General features: G+C 42.9%; 1 protein-coding gene across 14 annotated transcripts in view; it reads left to right on the plus strand.

Moving 5' to 3' along the window:
- Positions 1 to 19,280, plus strand: part of LOC126475417 (uncharacterized) — a 164,070-nt gene that overhangs the window by 13,493 nt on the left and 131,297 nt on the right. For 13 of the 14 annotated variants that reach the window (XR_007586726.1, XR_007586728.1, XR_007586727.1 and 10 more), the window contains exon 2: positions 16,988 to 17,218. The exons of the other annotated variant lie outside the window; for it this stretch is intronic. Coding sequence is in view for 10 of the 13 variants with exons in the window: in XM_050103257.1 (XP_049959214.1) it covers positions 16,988 to 17,218 (231 nt within the window). In the remaining 3 variants the exon portion in view is untranslated. The remainder of the gene's footprint in view (positions 1 to 16,987; positions 17,219 to 19,280) is intronic. 14 annotated transcript variants of the gene reach the window in all.

A 19,280-nucleotide genomic window follows, 5' to 3' on the forward strand; every position in this document is an offset into this window, starting at 1 on the left:
TGTGTGAACTATTCTTTAGTGATAATCTTACTCTGCGTTTCTTCTAGCTTGCACAATTATATTATAGAATGTTCGCGTGCTCGTCGTCACTCCCTCGAAATTGCATCCTTGTGTTATGAAGAGTTCTAGCAAAGGGTGAAGAATCGTCAATAGACTCCCTTATAATAACGCATGTGTAGAGCATAAACAGTGCACACAAGTTAAATGTGTAGCGTCATTGATCAGTAATCGAAATGTCGACGGTCCCGGCTTCGTTACCCTCATTCTGCCAACGACCTTGTGAAAGGGAGCACAGGAGCGGACAGACGTTCAGGGCACTCTCTTGTCCTTCGGGTGGGAAACTGGTCCTAAAGGCGGAAGAATCAGCAATGTTAAACGGATGAGGATGCAGAAGGCAACGGGAACCACTGCATTTACGGCACATAAAATGTATCCCCAGGACATATGGCTTGTAAATGAAAAGGTGTCATCATGATCTCTCCATCGGCAAAAGATTCCGGAATAGTTCCACATTCGAATCTTTGGGAGGGAACTGTCAAGGGGGAGGTGAAAATGAGAAAAATATTGAATAACCAAAGAAAGGGTAACGTCCTACTAGTTGGGGCATGAAATGTCAGAAGTTTGAACATGGTAGGGAAGCTAGAAAACCTGAAAAAGGGACATGCAAATGCTCAGTCTAACTATAGTAGGGCGTCAGTGAGGTGAAATGGAAAGAAGATAACGATATCTGGTCAGATGAGTATAGGGTAACATCAACAGCAGCGGAAAATGGTATAATGGGAGTAGGATTCGTAACGATCAGGAAGGTGGGCCTCAGAGTGTGGTACTTTGAACAGTTCGGTGATATGTTTGTTCTTACCAGAATCAACAGCGAACCAACACCGACAACAACAGTGCACGCATACATGCCGACGTCGCAAGCTGAAGATGAAGAGATAAAGATAGTATATGAGGATAGTGAAAGGGGAATACAGTACGGAAGGAGGGACGGAAATCTAGTAGTCATGGGGAACTGGAACGCAGTTGTAGGGAAGGAGTAAAGGAAAAGGTTACGGGAGAATAAGGGCTTGGGACAGGGGATGAGAGTGGTGACAGACTAACTGAGTTCTGTAACAAATTTCAGCCAGTAATAGCGAATACTCAAGTCAGGAATCACAAGAGGAGGAGGTACACTTGGTAAAGGCCGGGTGATACGGGAATATTTTAGTTAGATTACATCACGGTGAGGCAGACATTCCGAAATCAATTGCTGAATTGTAAGGCCTACGCAGGAGCAGATATGGATTCAGATCGCAGTGAAGTAGTAATGAAGAATAGGCTGAAGTTTAAAAGATTAGTGCGGAAGAATCATTACCGAAAGAAGTGAAATACAGTAGAAGTAAGGGATGACGATATACGCTTGAAGATCTCTAAGCCTGTAGATGTAGCAATAAAGAATACCTCAGTAGGGAGTACAAATGAAGATGAATGGACATCTCTAAAAAGGGAAATCACAGAAGTTCGAAAGAAACGTAGGCACAAAGAAAGTAACTGCCATGAAGCCATGGGTAACAGAATAAATACTTGAGTTGATCGACGAAAGAAAGTATAAAATTATTCAGGGAAATTCAGGAATACAGAAACACAAGTAGCAGAGGAATGAATAAATAGGAAGCACAGGGAAGCCAAGACGAAATGGCTGCATGAAAAATGTGAAGAAACTGAAAAAGAAATGTTTGAAAGACTGACTCAGCGTATAGGAGAGCCAAAACAAACTTCGGTGAAATGAAATTAAAACCAAAGGTGGTAACATTAAGAGTGGAACGGGAATTCCACTGTTGAATACAGAGGAGAGAGCGGATAGGTGGCAAAGTGCACTGAAGGCCTTTATGAGGGGGAAGATTTGTCTGATGTAATATAAGAAGAATTAAGAGACGACATAGAAGATATAGTGCATCCAGTATTAGAATCAGAATTTAAGACGGCTTTGGAAGAGTTAAAATGAAGTAAGACAGAAGGGATAGATAACATTCCATCAGAATTTCTAAAATCATTAGGGGAAGTGACAACAAAACGACTGTTCACGTTGGTGCGTGAAATGTATGAATCTGGAGACATACCATCTGAATTTCGGAACAATATCATCCACAGAATTCCAACGACTGCATCAGCCGGTAAGTGCGACAATCATCGCACAATCACCTTAACTGCTCATACATACAAATTGCTTGCAGAAAAAATAAACAGAAGAATGGAAAAGAAAATTGAGGGTGTATTGGACGATGATCACTTTGGCTTAAGGACGATATTGGCATCAGAGAGGCAGTTCTGACGTTGCGGGTGATTATGGAAGCAAGACTTAAGAAAAATCAAGACACGTTAATAGGATTTGTCGACCTGAAAAAGGCGTTCGACAATATAAAATGGTGCAAGATGTTCGAAATTCTGAGAATAATAGGGGTAAGCTATAGAAAGGGACGGGTAATATTCAATATGTACAAGAGCCAAGAGGGGATAATAAGAGTGGACGACCGAGAACGAAGTGCTCGGATTGCTAAGGGTGTAAGACGGGGATGTAGTCTTTCACCCCAGCAGTTCAATCTGTTTATCGAAGAAACAATGATGGATATAAAGGAATGGTTCAAGAGTGGTATTAAAATTCAAGCTGCAAGGATCCCAGTGATACCAGTGAAATGATTCGCTGGTGACACTGCTATCCTGAGCGAAAGTGAAGAAGACTTACAAGATCGACGGCATGGAAGGAACAATCTAATAAGGACAGGTTATGGATTAAGACTAAATAGAAGAAAGACGGAAGTAATGAAAAGTAGCAGAAATGAGAACAGTGGGAAACTTAAAATCTGGATTGATGGTCCCGAGGTAGACGTAGTTAAGGAATTCTACCACCTAGGCAGCAGAATAACCAGTGACGGACGGAGAAAGGAGGACTTGAAAAGCTACCACTGCCGAAAAGGGTATTCCTGGCCAAGTGAAGTCTACTAGTTTCAAACATAGTCTTTAATCTGAAGAAGACATATCTGATAATGTACGTTTGGAGAGCAGCATAGCACGGTAGTGAAACATTGACTGTTGGAACAAATGAGAACCGAAGTATTTGAAATGTGGTGCTACAAACAAATTTTGAAAACTGGGTGGACTGATAACGTGAGGAAATAGGAGATTCTGTACGGAATCGGAGAGGGAAGGACTATGTGGAAAGTACTGACAAGGAGAAGGGACAGGATGATAGGACACCTGTTAAGACAACAGGTTCAAATGGCTCTGAGCACTATGGGACTTAACATCTGAGGTCATCAGTCCCCTAGAACTTAGAACTACTTAAACCTAGCTAACCTAAGGACATCACACACATCCATGCCCGATGCAGGATTCGAACCTGCAACCGTAGCGGTCGCGCGGCTCCAGACAAGACATCAGGGAATGACTTCCAAGGGACTGGAGGGAGCTGTAGAGGGCAAAAACTGTAGAGGACGACAGAGATTGGAATACATCTAGAAAATAACTGAGGACTCCAGAAAGAAAATGAATTTGACGATACAGGATTTTGGTGTTTGGTTTTTGTAGTCCTCCCAGCAGTTCCATTAAAAGGGCTTCAGATCAGTCCGCTTGTCCATGACACCGGCATTAGACGCATATTTGAAAATAAGTCCGTAGGTTCCCAGTTAGATGAGGATGCCGTTGTCTCACATGTAGGGTCACGAGTTGTTGTATAGGTTATGATTGGTAGTGCCACAATTTTTTTTAAATTGAGTCATCAGTGTTCTGACTGGTTTCATGTGGCTCTCCACGAATTCCTTTTTTTTTTGTCAGCCTCTGCATCTCAGAGTGGCACGTGCGACCTACGTTCTAAATTATTTACTGGATGTATTACAATCTCTGTCTTCCTGTACGCTTTTTATCCTCTACAGCTCGCTCTAGTACCACGGAATTTATTCCCTGGTGTTTGAACAGATGCCGTATCATTGTGTCCCTTCTTCTCAGTGTTTTCTAAATATTCCTTTCCTCTCTGATTCTGCACAGAAGCTCGCCACCTTATCAGTCCACATCATTTTCAACATTAGTCTGTAACACCACAGTTCAAAATTATGGATTACTTTCTGCTCTGGTTTTCTCACAACCCATGTTTCACTATCATAAAATGCTGTGCTCCAAACATACATTCTCAGAAATTACTTTCTCAAATTAAGGGCTATTTGAGGGCTATATTTGATACTAGTAGACCCCTCTTGGCCAGGAATGCCCCTTTTGCCCGTGCTGGCCTGATTATGAACTCCTCCTTTCTCCGGCTGTCGTGGGTTATTTTGCTGCCAATGTAGCACAATTCCTTAACTTCATCTGCTTTGTGACCATCAATCCTGATGTTGAGTTTCTCGCTGGTCTCATTTCTGCAATTTCTCTTTTTTCACCGACTGATGTGGCGCAATGGTTAGCACACTGGTGTCGCATTGGGGAGGGCGACAGTTCAAAAGTGCGTCCGACCGTCCGGAAATGTTTTCCTGATTTCCCGAAGCAGTTCCAAGCAAATGCCGGGATGGTTTCTTTTAAAGGGCACAGCCGATCACCTTCCCCGTCCTTGACATAATCCGAACTTACGTTCCGTCTCAAATGTCCTCACTGTCGACGAGACGTTAAACCCAATCTTCCTTTTTTTTCCTATTTGTTCTTCAATCACATCAGACAAGTCTTTCCCCTCATTGAGGCCTTCAGCTTACTCCTCACACCTATTCACTCTCTCCTTTGTATTCAACAGCGGTATTCCCATTGCCCTCTTAATGTTACCACCCTTGCTTTAAATTTCAACGAAAGTTTTCTTTACTTTCCTGTATGCTGAGTCAGTCCTTCCGACAATCATTTCTTTCCCGATTACTTCGCATTCTTCATGCAGCCATTTCGTCTTTGCTTCCCTGCACTTCCTATTTATTTTACTCCTCAGCGACTTGTATTTCTGTGTTCCTGAATTTCCCTGAACTTTTTTGTGCTTCCTTCTTGCATCGGTCAACTGATGTATTTATTCTGTTACCTATGGTTTCTCCGCAGTTACCTTTGCCCTTTTTTGAGATATCCAATTCCGCTTTAGCTGAGGTGCCTCAGAGCTATTCCTTATCGCAGTATCTACAGCCTTAGGGAACTTCAAGCGTATCTCTACGTCCCTTAGTACTTCCGTGTCTCACTTCATCAGCACTAAACTTGGACTTGAGTCTACATCTGCTCCTCGATATGCCTTAAATCCAGTATCTAATTTCGGAATCTTTGGCTCACCATGATGTAATCTAGCTGAAATCTTCTCGTACCTCCTGGCCTTTGCCAAGTCTACCTCCTTTTCTTACGACTCTTGAACAGAACTCAATTAGTCTTTCTCCTCTCTCATTCCTTGTACCATGTCCGTATTCTCCCGTAACACTTTCTTCTGCTCCTTCCCCTATAACCTTATTCCAATCCCCTGTGACTATTTGATTTGCAACTCTCTTTATGTACTGAATTACTCGTCCAGTATTCTCATATACTTCCCCTCTCTCTCTCTCTCTCTCTTCATTCTCAGCTTGCGTCGTCGTCACATATATCTGAACTTTCGTTGTTAGTATTGGTTTGCTGTCGGTTCTGATAAGAACAACCCTATCAGTGAACTGTTCACAGTAATACTTTTTCTGCGGTACCTTCTTACCCATAACGAATCCAACGCTCGTTAAACCATTTTCTGTTGGTGTTGGTATTACCCTATACTAATCTTATCAAAAATTCTTATATTCCTTCCATTTCACTTTTACTGATCCCGCTATATTTATATTGAGTCTTAGCATTGCCCTTTCCTACCTCGTTCAAACTTCTGACTTTCCAAAAAAATGGTTAAAATGGCTCTGAGCACTATGGGACTTAACAGCTGAGGTCATCAGTCCCCTAGAAGTTAGAACTACTTAAACCTAACCAATCTAAGGACATCACACACATCCGTGCCCGAGGCAGGATTCGAATCTGCGACGATAGCGGTCGCGCGGTTCCAGACTTAAGCGCCTAGAACCGCTCGGCCACACCGGCCGGCTTTTGACTTTCCATTCATCGACGCGTAGAATGTTATCGTTTCGTTGGTCATTCAATCTTTTTCTCATGATCACCTCCCACTTTACAGTGGCGAGTGGAGCACTGTTCCGGAATCTTTTGCCAATGGGGAGATCATCATGACACTTCTTCGATTACAGCACGACCACTACTGGTTCATCAGGCCTTAGGGTCAGTTTCTCATCCAAAAGGCAAGAAAGAGCCCTGAAACTCTTCCCACTCCTCCGCCCACTCTGACAAGGACGTTGCCAGAATGAGAATGAATTTTTATGCCCTATGTCATCGGTCGGCAATGCCGATGATTTTCATTAAAGATTTAAGCTGTGGTGGGGTTAGGGTCCTTTACTGTACAGTTGGGCACTCGGTTTCTACCACGTTACGAGGAATGAACGCCAAAGGTTTGTGTAAAGATCTTTACTTACTAATTACAGACGCTACCCCTTCTATGTTTTTTAAGACACTAACCTTTCTTTCTCGTGAATCTATCTTCTCATCCAAGTTTAGTCTCCAATAATAAAAGAAACAAAAATCAGATATCCCATACTTGGAACCGTCACTCCTTAATACTCCCAAAAATTCTCCAAAGGAGTAGGTTCCACATGTCCATTATTTGTTTTATTATTTATTTATTATTGTAATTAGTTGATTATAATTAGTAAATGTGTGCAAATGAAAATGCTATAAAACAAAATGTTACAATGAAAAGTGATTCAAATATAAAGTAAAATAGCTTTGTATATTGCTTGCTCTAAATCAGGGAAAAGAATCTTTCTTCAAGATATGGTGCTACAGGAGTTTCTTATTCACTGCCACAAGCGTTTTCTGTGTCCATGAATCCCGTCTAAAACACCTACAACAAAAGCAAGCTGCATTGTTAATACCTCAATGAATGCAGCGTTCCGGGAATCAGATAAGCTCTTTCCTTTGTCACTGTTTGCAATTCAGGTCATTGTGCTTCATATGTTACACTGTCCCTGGCTCCCCCCCCCCCCTCCTCCCCCACCTAGCGGGGTGTTTACGAAAACGCTGCATAAATAATTTTGAAAGAGCCTACGGTACCTTGGTGTAAACCCAAGAGCGATGTGAGCATTTTGTGCGTACCACCAGTAACCAAGTTCCACTTTTTCCCCTTCGCCGAAAATGTAATCCATTGTCATTCCTTTGAGCCACGTAAGCGTATGGTGTTTGGCCAGCGGATATTAATAGTCATCTAGATCGAGGCTCAATCGCGACAAGTGAAACACATAGGTAACATGCCAAGATCTTCCGTGTCAGTCGCCAAACGATGGACGACGACACACACGTAACGCGATGTTGGTGACTGTCCAGGAGGCGACAGTCGAGGCAAAGTATGTCCGATAGCCCAGAGCCGGTGTCTCGTCGCATATCTTTTATTGCTGACTTGACACCACATCGCAAGCACGGTGGTGGTATATCGTTTACCATAATCGTGACCAACTGACAGTTGGGCACTTGGTTTCTACCACGTTACGCGGAACTGAACGCTGAGGGGTCGTGTAAAAGTCTTTCGCGATGGGCGGGCACGTTGTCGGGAGATCCGAGGCCACATAGCTCTATTCCAGAATGAATGTCGATAGATGGGAGAGCTGTGCCGCGACATGCACGACGTGAGAGACCACCATCAGGACCTCCAATAGAGGACCCGTGAGTGAGGCGTGTTGACTGATCCATTGTTTCCACATACTGCCCATATAAAGGGCAACTGACCATGCCCGGATATTAACCAGTCTCATAAAAATCCAGCCTTCAGCGAGACTGTAACCATGACCCAAAGCAGTCTTTGCTTCAGAAGCAAACACATGACCTCATGACACATCAGTAGAACATAGGTAAATCATCATGTAATACAAGCTGCAAATCGGAGAAAAAATTAACTACCATAACAGAATAATAAATAAATGGAGAAAGGAGAAAAAAAAACGAGAACATAGCTGACAGATCACCACCATGCTCTAATGATATATATCGACAATTGTTTTTATATAGTTTTTTATATTTTAGTAATTTTTTAAATTTTTTATTTCATGTATATATATTTTAGTTTTTATGTTGAAACTAAAAGCATAAGGACAACTAAATCAGAAAAATCCCAATTTGGTTGCACGGATTGTATACGCCCATGTGCATATACACTTAATCTATACACATTTTCAATAGGACCGGAGATTTGCTGAGTCAAAACACAAAACAAAACGAACAGAGAAACTAGTAGAGAACAAGCGGAAGTAAATCAAATGGGAACATACATGAGAAAGAAAAACACCTATCATAAGAAAAATGAAATTAACCAAAACCTTGCCGACTGAAAACAAGAAGCAACATGTTGGCAAAGAGGTCTCGAAATCGAGGCATTCGCAAGCATGTCCAATAGGCAGTGATCATGTTCTACATGAAATTCATGTGATCTCCCCTTCGCCTTGTACAAGAAAATAAATGAACTGTCCCATCAACAACATAACGGTATGGGTTTCCGACCGTCGACAGAAGGAAGAATCTGGGCACAATATGATGTCCGTAGTGTATACAGTCTCAGAAGATCGAGTAAGGAAGGTCATTTGTGTCCTAATACAAGGCCAATTTGCCACATGACCTACCTCCACAAGTAAAGCGATTTCGTATCGTATCTGTAGACATACAACGACTACATAAATTCGTGTCGCTAAGCCCAATACGGAAAAGTCACTCATTCGTCGGATTCAAGTTATTTAGTACCTTATACTACGAGGACGCATCGGCATAATCGGAAGACTGATACCAGACCAAGCTGTCGTCCAAGTTGTTTGCGGCGATTGTACTTCAACGAGGTTCGGGCAAGGGACTGCTTCCCAACGAATCTTTGGGAATTTCATAAAATAAATAGCTCAACGCAAGACAGAATTAACGAATTTGTATTAACCTATAATTTATGCGGCCAACATCAATAGGGGGTTCAAGACTAGCAGGATGGACACAGAGAAATAAACGAGACTTAAATGTGTGTGTTTCTTGGGTCATCGTCATAACAGTACGACGCACATATAGCATCTGCGTCTTCCTTCGTATATCAGTCAGGCCCAACCCCCCAACTGAACGAGTCTTCGTGATCACCTCATGCCTTAAGCGAAATATGTATCTGTTCGATAAGAAACGACCAGACGATTGTTATAGTTTTTTCGCTATCATCGAGGGAAGCGGATAAAAGTGGGTCACGTAATAAACTTTGCATAAGAGTATTCGGACTTTCTGAAGCAGAGTAAGAGAACGCCTTTCATGCTTTAGTGTAGCTTCCTGAATTTTTTCCGTAAGAGACTTCCAGTTTAGCGTCGCCATTTTGAGTGACCAACGCTCAATGATGATACCGAGAGACGTATTCCGATCCTCTGCAGTAGCCCATGGAAAAAGTAAATCATCAAAAACTGGCAAGGTAAGAGACCTACATTTACCTTCATTAAGTAGTGCTCCTGAACTCTGACTTCAGTCGAGGTATCTCCGCAGGACATCGAAGTAGAACCATCATGTATGCACGATCATCTGTAGTCCCGCCAGAAAGCGTCCAACCTGTAAGCTGGGTAGGAAGCATCCGAAGTTGGGGCACCAGAGACAACACAAAAAAGTCATTGATAGCGGGCTTCCTTGAGGCACTCCTCTATGGATATTTATCGGGGGCGTCAGTTGGGCATTAACTGCCACCGAAGCCAAATATACCCGCAAACAGATTAGAGAGCACTCGCCTTGTGTCAACAGTAAAACCAACTGACTGCAGAATCCGAAGCAAAAAGTCATGATTAACACTATCAAATTCCTTATCGTAGTCCAGAAAAGCAAGGGCACAAGAGACGGACGTTACAGCAGCAACCGAAACCACGTCACGACACTCGACTATAGGGGTAAGAATGGTAAGACCAGGTACACAGCTTTGATGTTTTGCATTCGTCTCTATCAGAGCCGACATCTTACTATTAACTGCCGCCGACACTGTCTTGCAATCAAAGTTTGATAAAGTAATTGGATGAAAGCTATAAGGGGCAGTCGGTCCAGGGCGTTTCGGGATTAAAACAATTTTTCCTAATTTGAACGAGGTCGGCACTACTCTATCCTGTAACACTTCATTAAAAGGGACGTAAAGGTAGCACCCAACAACGGCCCAAAGCGCACGTAAAATTCCTTGGGAAGTCCACCAAGGCCCGGGAACTGTTGAGAAGGAGGTCTCACAATGAGTTTGTAGACTTCCTTAGACTGAGAGGCAGCTAAGAGCGTTGCATTATGGTCAGATGTAACTGTCGTATCCAAGAAGGTCGTAAAAGGTTTCATAGGACTAATCGATATCGTAGATGTCTACGTAGTACTGGTGTACGATACGCACTATATCAGCTTGCGCTATTACGGTACGTCCATTATTTGTCGGAAGAGAATGAACACAAGAGCTTCGGCGACGGGTCTGATACCGAAGCAAATGATATACGGGAGCCAGTTCTTCCATCACCAATGAACGCGGCTTGGATCTAATTTTTAAACTTTCCATTTGTATTCCCTTCAGGGTCAACAATTTTGCCTCTACACGCCTGACATCCGCAATTCGCAGAGGGGCATGATCCGAGCAGCACTAAGTTCTCGCGGGGTGGAATAGTAATAATCATAAGTTTCAGTGGACCGTAGAGTACGCTCCCACACGGCTCGCATCACTCCATCGGGAGAGGGGACAGCAAGGTGAGCGACGTTTAACATCCACAGAGGGCGCTGTAGTCACAGCACAGAGATCCATAAAGGAAGCTGGGATGACTTCAACATTAAGGCAGTCTGACAATTGAAACCTATGAAACCTGCTCGTACAAGTCACAGTAAATTGATAACTTCAACTGAATTCGGGTATTTACATATCCAGACGTTTTTTCAGACGCAAGAAGCGGCCCAATTCATGTAATTCAAGAGAGAAATTAAAATTTCGAGACTGATCGACAGGAAACAACACACAGTTAAAATCACCACTGAACGGAATAACCGGAGAACTCTTACGCAACGGATAAGCAACAAAAAATGGTTCAAATGGCTTTGAGCACTATGGGACTGAACTTCTGTGGTCATCAGTCCCCTAGAACTTAGAACTACTTAAACCTAACTAACCTAAGGACATCACACACATCCATGCCCGAGGCAGGATTCGAACCTGCGACCATAGCGGTCACGCGGTTCCAGACTGAAGCGCCTTTAACCGCACGGCCACACCGGCAGGCGATAAGCAACATCCTCGTTGTAAAAACGCGAACGATCTACTGTGCGAGGAGTGCCAGAAGGGACACATAAAAGAACGAAGGCAAAATTAAAAAGTTGAGAACCTATGCCCATGTCAGAAAACAAACATTTCCACCCCAGCAATAGGAATGCGTTCGCGAAAGAATAAGGCGGTCCCCGTAGAATATTCGGTTGCTACACTAAAAATCATACTAAAACCAGGTAAGCAGAAATTCCTAAATAACACCTCCTAAATCATAAATGCACTGACACAGTGAAGCCTGTTGCAATTCTGATTCCATACGAATAACATCTAAGGAAAGGAACGTGTAGGTGTGGGTGATTGATCACAGCTATACAGGGACGTACGGAACGTATCAAGCAGAATTAGGTACACAGATGAGCGTCAAGGTCCATTGCGGAGTCCAGAGATGTATTAGACATCATAGGACCAGAACCCCCACCACTATAACATTGTTTCTTAGATTCCTTACGTGGCACTGCACAGTCAGGTTGTTTAAGCTGTTTCTATCGGCTACATGGCATGGCGGCCTCTGCAGACATGGGAGGGGACATAGGCACAGCTTCCTGCCCCTCAGAACAAGGGACATGTAACGCGAGTCTAGTCACCAAGGCGGAAGCATTCTGTGGAACCACCAGTGCAGCAGGTGATACTTGGCAGTTAATTTTATTTCCATCGGGAGTTGTTGTAAGAGGCAAATTTGGGAAACCGTCGTCGGCTGAAAGCGAAGGGCGGGAGAATATTGCATTGTCTCTTACTGTAACGGAGGTCACAAAGACGGAGGGAGGGACTCCGCTCCGTCTCCACACACAGGCAGCTGAGAAGGAGCCACTTCGCAAACAGGAGGGATTTTAGAGATAACTTCCTCGCCACTCACCGTACCACAGACGAAAGGTACCGTAGCATCGAGAGAAGCAGGGGTCACAATCGATGTGGTGGAGGTTGGGGCAGAGGGTACAGCCAAATCCTGACCCTCACCATCTTGAGTGCGACGTCGCTTGTATGTCACAGTTACAGGTTCTATCCTGGGGTCAATAGGATTAAGCAGAGTGGAGTGGAAGGAACAGAATCAGCAACTGTCAATTAGCGACGCTGCACTAATGAAGGATTCAATTCAAAAATACTCTGCGAGAAAGTAGACCGAACGGTCCTCTTTCATTGCACAGAAAGCAGACTCCGTCTTGACCAGTATACATGACACGCACGCGGTAACCACACACTTGTAAATGTGATGGAATATTGCGTTTGACATGCACTTCCACGGAACGAATTCCACTGTTACACTGTAATCCCTGTTGTGTAAACCAACGTTCGCGACGGACTTTTTTCACGTTACCATAAGGAGTCAATACATCGTTTAGAAAGTTGTCATCAGCCTGCGGCGGGCGGTTGAACGTCCGAACTTTGGTATAGTCACTTTCAGCATCTGCGAGTGGCACCATATTCACGGAATTATCGGGATGCTTGAACGGAACTTGAGAACCATGTCGTGACAGTAATCTTTCAACGTGATGGGAATCCGTAAATATCACGACACTGAAGCGCTGCTCCCTAGACCAAACAGCCCCATTTCCGTACTGTCCGTTACTGATTCATCAAAGAACGATTGAGCAACGTTCCTAGGCTACTACTCTATTTCACTGCCTTCGCAATTGCTGCTTTCCTTTCATGTACTTCGATCTGTGAAAAGTAGAATATTAAACTTTGCCTGCATTCCAGCACTACACGTGCCAGTTATGTGGCATACTTCTAGTTCGTGCCTTCCCTGTGGACACATCACGTTCTAAGTTACCAGTGAACGAAAAGAACAGTGTGAATGTGTGGATGTGAAATTGTGAGAATATCCTAAAATTTCCAGACGCACGACGAGATAGCAATATGAGTGCTTTGCTTTGTCACAGTTGGTTATGTTATCAGTCGAAGCAACACCAAAACTTATTTTACATTCCGCTGTATTGGATATATTGTGAGAAAACGGAAAGAGGGGAAAATAGGAGGCAGTCATGGTCTTGGAAAGAGAAATGATAGAGGTGAATGGCTAATTGACTTCTGCAGGGAAAGGCAGCTGATAGCGGCAAACACATGGTTCAAGAACCACAGAGGAGGCTCTACACTGGAAATCACCAGGGGATAAATACAGAAACCAAATCGATTTTATACTGGTAGAAGGAAGACACAGGAATGGAATCAAGAAGGTGCACAGTTTACCAGGTGCAGATATTAATAGTGACCACAACTTACTTATGGCAGGAATAGAAATACGAATGAAAAAACTTACGAAGGCGACCATGGTGAAGAAGTGGAATCTAGAGAAGATAAGATCCAACAAAGAACAAATTACAGAGATGCTGTCTCGGGAATTTCTAAACACATTACGAGACGAAGAACCACCTGATAATGCCAACGAGTACTGGAATATGCAGAAAGAAGGAATCATTAAAGCACGATAGCAAAATATAGGATACGTAAAAGGGAAAAGGTCAAAAAACCATGAGTCACACAAGAAATGATTTACAAGATGGAGGAGAGAAGAAAATTGAAAAACAAGAGCACTGAAGATGCAAGAAAGATATACCGAAGGTTAAATAATGAACTGCGAAGAGAAACAGAGCAGGCTAGGAAAAAATGGCTAAAAGAGGAATGTGATGAAATTGAAGAACTGGACGGGGAGGGAAGATACGACTTACTATACAACAATGTAAAGACTATGACAGGGGAACAAGAAAGAGCAGGAAGTGCTACAATGGAAATTTTGAGTAAAGACGAAGAGGTAGTGTACAAAGATCGTGACGATGTCGTCCATCGATGGGAAGAATATCTAAAAGAGCTATATGACACAAAAAACAAACCAGAAACTCTGGAACTTGAATCACACAACAGTGTAAGTGATGACGAGAAAGGACCAACCATCATAATGGAAGGAGTAAACTCTGCCGTAGCTGCAATGAAAAATGGGAAAGCGGTAGGTACAGATACGATACCGGGAGAAATAATAAAATGCTTGAACCAAGATGGGATAAGAGAAATATTGTGATTATGTAATAAAATATGTGACAGTGGTGAATGGCCTGAGGACTATTTGGCAACAGTAATGATTCCATTGCCGAAAAAACAAGGAACCAACAAATGCAGCGAGCACAGGACAATCAGACTCATTTCACATATAGCCAAAGTGATGTTAAGAATAATTAATAAAAGACTTGAAAAAGTAATGAAGGAGAATCTAGGCAAGGAGCAGTTTGGCTTTAGACGGAATACGGGCACCAGATATGCAATAGGGCTCCTACGACTCTTGGGAGAAATGTATACTGAAAAAGAAAGAGACCTATATATGTGCTTCATCGACCTAGAAAATGAATTTGTCAATGTGGTTTGGGACAAGCAGGCGACAATAATGAGGGAAAAGAGAGTGGACTGGAAACCCGAAGACTTGTAAACTCATTATATCTTAATCAAAAGGTTTCAGTTAAAGTGAGAAGAGAAAGTGCAAACTGGATAGGACTAGGAAAAGGAGTAAGACAAGGATGCTGTCTATCACCTACTCTTTTCAACCTCTACTTGGAAAACATGATTGACTAATTCTCATTAGATGACAAAGCCGTAGAAATTGGAGGAAGAAGGGTAGGGTGTTTGAGGTTTGCTGATGACATGGTCCTTCTAGCCACAGGGGAAAAAGAATTACAGGATTTGGTGGACACCATTGAAACTAACGGAAAAAAATATGGAGTGAAAATTAACAAAGGTATTGGCACTAGGAGGAAATAAGGAAATCAAAATTATTCTGAATGGAAAAATACCAGAAGAGGTGCAAAATTTTAAGTATCTTGGAAGCAGGATAGACACTGACTGGAAGTGCACCACAGATATTGAAACAAGGATAGCAATGGCAAAAGAGGCGTTTTATAAGAAGAGGAGAATTTTCTGCAGCGGTCTGGACAGATACCTCAGGAAGAGACTCATATAATGTCTTGTATGGAGTGTTCTACATGGCGCTGAAACATGGACTATGACGAAGAAAGACAGAGAAAGGCTGGAGGCTTTTGAGATATGGACATGGCGGAGGATGGAAAGAATAAGTTGGATGGACAGAGTAAAAAATGAAGAGGTACTGAGAAGAATGGGAGAGAAAAGACAGTTACTAGATGTGATAAAGAGAAGAAAAAGAAATTGGATTGGGCATATATTAAGAAAGAATGACGGACTGATAAAAACAGCGAGGAAGGAAGAGATTCCAGATACTGGATGACATTATGGACGGTACAACATACAGCAGCCTTAAGAAGGAAGCAATGGATCACAGAAAATGGAGAGGCAAAGGACCTGCTAATATAGGAGATAACTGATGATGATGATATTGGATATCACACTCCGTCACGCTAAATAAGTAATGACCGCCCACCCTCCTCTCGCCCTCTGAATAATCCAGTTGCTATTATTACCCAACTTTTTCTTCTTTTTGCTCATTCTTTGTCTTAGCGCTCATCTTAATACCAACATACCCAAGACCGTCAGTGCCACTACCTGTTGTGGCTCCTTTTTCAGTCCGAACACAAGTTAATGCAGCTCTTCAAGCTAGTGCACCGTGAACATGCCTCAGTAATGCATAAAAAACTACAACCTACTTACCATAGCCTTGGTCTCCCTCTACAATTTTTACGCTCTCATTTTTCTCATAACTATATTGACGAGTCCTTAAAACCTCACGATGTGTCCTATCAAGTAGTTATACTATCTGCCAAAGTACTTTTCAACGTTCTTCTGTAGCACCACATTTCAAAAGCTTTATTCCCTTCATTTCAGCACTGATTATCGCTTTTGTTTCACTTCTGTAAAAAGCCACATTCCACAATAATACCTTAAAAAGACTCTTTTTAACACTCAAGTTTCATTACATGTCGATATATTTCACTTAATCGGAATAGCATCTTTCGCGATTGCCATTCTGCATTGTTCATTGCCTTGTGGACAATTATTCCACTGCCAAAGCAATGAAACTTATCTATTTTTAACAGTGTCTCATTTCCTAATATAATTTCCTGAGCATTGCAAAATTTTATTCGAGTACTATTTATTTTGTTTTACTTTTGATGATATTTGTTTTGTTACCTCTTTTGAATACACTCCCTATTCTGTTAAACAGAACTTCTTATTCTCTTGCGTCTAGGATAGAATTATAAAGACATCGGTCAACGTGATTGTTTTTGTTTTCGATGAAGTGTAATTGATATTCTGGACCCCTCCTTAGAATCGTTTACTGTTTCGTCAACATACAGATTTAGCAACAACCTTATTTAACTCCTTTCGCAATTACTGATGCCCATTCATTTTCTTCGAGTCTAATAATTGTATCATGTTTTCTGTAGAAGTTACAGAAAACCTTTCGATCTCTCTATTATACCTCTGATATATTCAGAAGTTCATAAAGTGTACTCCAGTCTACGTTGTCGAAGGCTTTTTGTTTAAACAACAAACCTACTAACTAAGATTTAAGTAGAGACAGCCTTATAGTTACTACCTGTAACTATGTACTTTTGCCCCAACCGGTCGTAAACTCTAGTTTGTAAAAACCTTGTCTTCAACATGTTCTTGCAGCTCGTAAACTATGGTATTTGAATGTGTCGTAAATGAAGTACCCGATACGAGTATACAGTCTGCTAAAGTTGGACTCTTGTATGCTTGCAGGAAAAGAGATGGCAACTGCCACGGAAGTGACGTCCGTACTTGACGTCACCGCTACTGGCGAGTCTGGTAAAGCATTGCGTGCCGAAGCGAGACTGGCGGAACGACAGCACCCCTCTGCTGAAGCACTGAACCTGAAGAAACTCACAGAATGGTGCAAGCATCGGAAGCATATAGACAACAAACTGGTTCGAGTATATTTATCAGATATCTGCAGCAACTTGGGTAAAACAGGTACGCAGATTGCATACGAGTTTAATCCTTCTACATCTTCATCTATTCCCCGGAAGGCATTGTACAGGGCATGGAGAACGGTGCATCCTAACAGAAATATTTGTTGTTTTTTTTCCATTTCTACTTCATTCGAGTATTGATTCTGTACGTGGCCCAATCTCTTATATTCGCCCAAACGGTCCACCCCGGATTCGCACAGGTGCCACTAATGAGGGAAACTCCCCATCGCATCCCTCTCAGATTTAGTGATAATATGACCCAGTGGAAAGCCCGTCAAAAATTGAACACTGATCAAGCATGTAAACAGGAAGACGGTGTACTGGACTATGAAAATGAAGCAAAATAGAAACAGTGAAGGTTGGAACAAGAAGTGCTGCAAAGAGCACCTCGAAACAACAACAACAGCGTCGTGGGTATGTGGTCATGGTGTGGGACTGCCAAGCGGGTGAGCCGTGTTAAAAACTCCCTTGCCTCATTTTTTTCGCCGCATTATGAACTGTCCGTCCAGTCATTGAACTGCTTTTTCTCTTTCTGTAGTCTTGGCAGGTGTAATACACTACTGGCCGTTAAAATTGCTACACCAAGAAGAAATGCAGATGATAAACGGGTATTCATTGGACAAATATATTATACTAGAACTGACATTTGATTTCATTTTTACGCAATTTGGGTGCATAGATCCTGAGAAATCAGTACCCAGAACAACCGCCTCTGGCCGTAATAACAGCCTTGATACGCCTGGGCATTGAGTCAAACAGAGCTTGGATGGTGTGTGCAGGTACGGCTGCACACGCAGCTTCAACATGATACCACAGTTCATCAAGAGTAGTGACTGGCGTATTGTGACGAGCCAGTTGCCCGGCCACCATTGACTAGACGTTTTCAATTGGTGAGAGGTCTGGAGAATGTGCTGGCCAGGGCAGCCGTCGAACATTTTCTGTATCCACAAAGGCCCGTACACGACCTACAACTTGCAGTCGTACATTATCCTGCTGAAACGTAGGGTTTCGCAGGGATCGAATGAAGGGTAGAACCACGTGTCGGCGCACATCTAAAATGTAACGTCCACTGTTCAAAGTGCCGTCAATGCGAACAAGAGGTGACCGAGACGTGTAACCAATGGCACGCCATACCATTACGCCGTGTGATACGTCAGTATTGCGATGACGAATACACGCTTCCAATGTGCGTTCACCACGGTATCGCCAAACACGGATTCGACCATCATGATACAGAACCTGGATTCATGAGAAAAAATGACGTTTTGCCATTCGTGCACCCAGGTTCGTCGTTGAGTACACCATCGTAGGCGCTCCTGTCTGTGATGCAGCGTCAAGGCGTCAAGGGTAACCGCAGCAATGGTCTCCGAGCTGATAGTCCATGCTGCTGCAAACGTCGTCGAAATATTCGTGCAGATATCTGTTGTCTTGCAAATGTCCCCATCTGTTGACTCAGTGATCGAGACGTGGCTGCACGATCCGTTACGGTCTTGCGGATAAGATGCCTGTCATCTCGACTGTTAGTGGTACGAGGCCGTTGGGATCCAGCATGGCGTTCCATATTACCCTCCTGAACTCACCAACTCCATATTCTGCTAACAGTCATTGGATCTCGACCAACGCGAGCAGCAATGTCGCGATATGATAAACCGCAATCGCGATAGGCTACAATCCGAACTTTATCAAAGTCGGAAACGTAATGGTACACATTTCTCCTCCTTACACGAGGCATCACAACAACGTTTTACCACGCAACGCCAGTCAACTGCCGTTTGTGTATGAGAAATCAGTTGGAAACTTTCCTCAAGTCAGCACGTTGTAGGTGTCGCCACCGGCGCCAACCTTATGTGAATGCTCTGAAAAGCTAATCATTTGCATATCACAGCATCTTCCTCCTGTCGGTTACATTTCGCATCTGTTACACATCATCTTCGTGGTGTAGCAATTTTAATGACCAGTAGTATCATTCATTGGTTATGGAGTATGAGTCATGTGTTAACAATACGTTACCGTCACAAGGAAATGTGGAAAATAGTGAGAGCAGACAAGATACCACATAGACG

Source organism: Schistocerca serialis, chromosome 4, assembly GCF_023864345.2.
Source record: "Schistocerca serialis cubense isolate TAMUIC-IGC-003099 chromosome 4, iqSchSeri2.2, whole genome shotgun sequence".
Lineage (NCBI taxonomy): Eukaryota > Metazoa > Arthropoda > Insecta > Orthoptera > Acrididae > Schistocerca > Schistocerca serialis.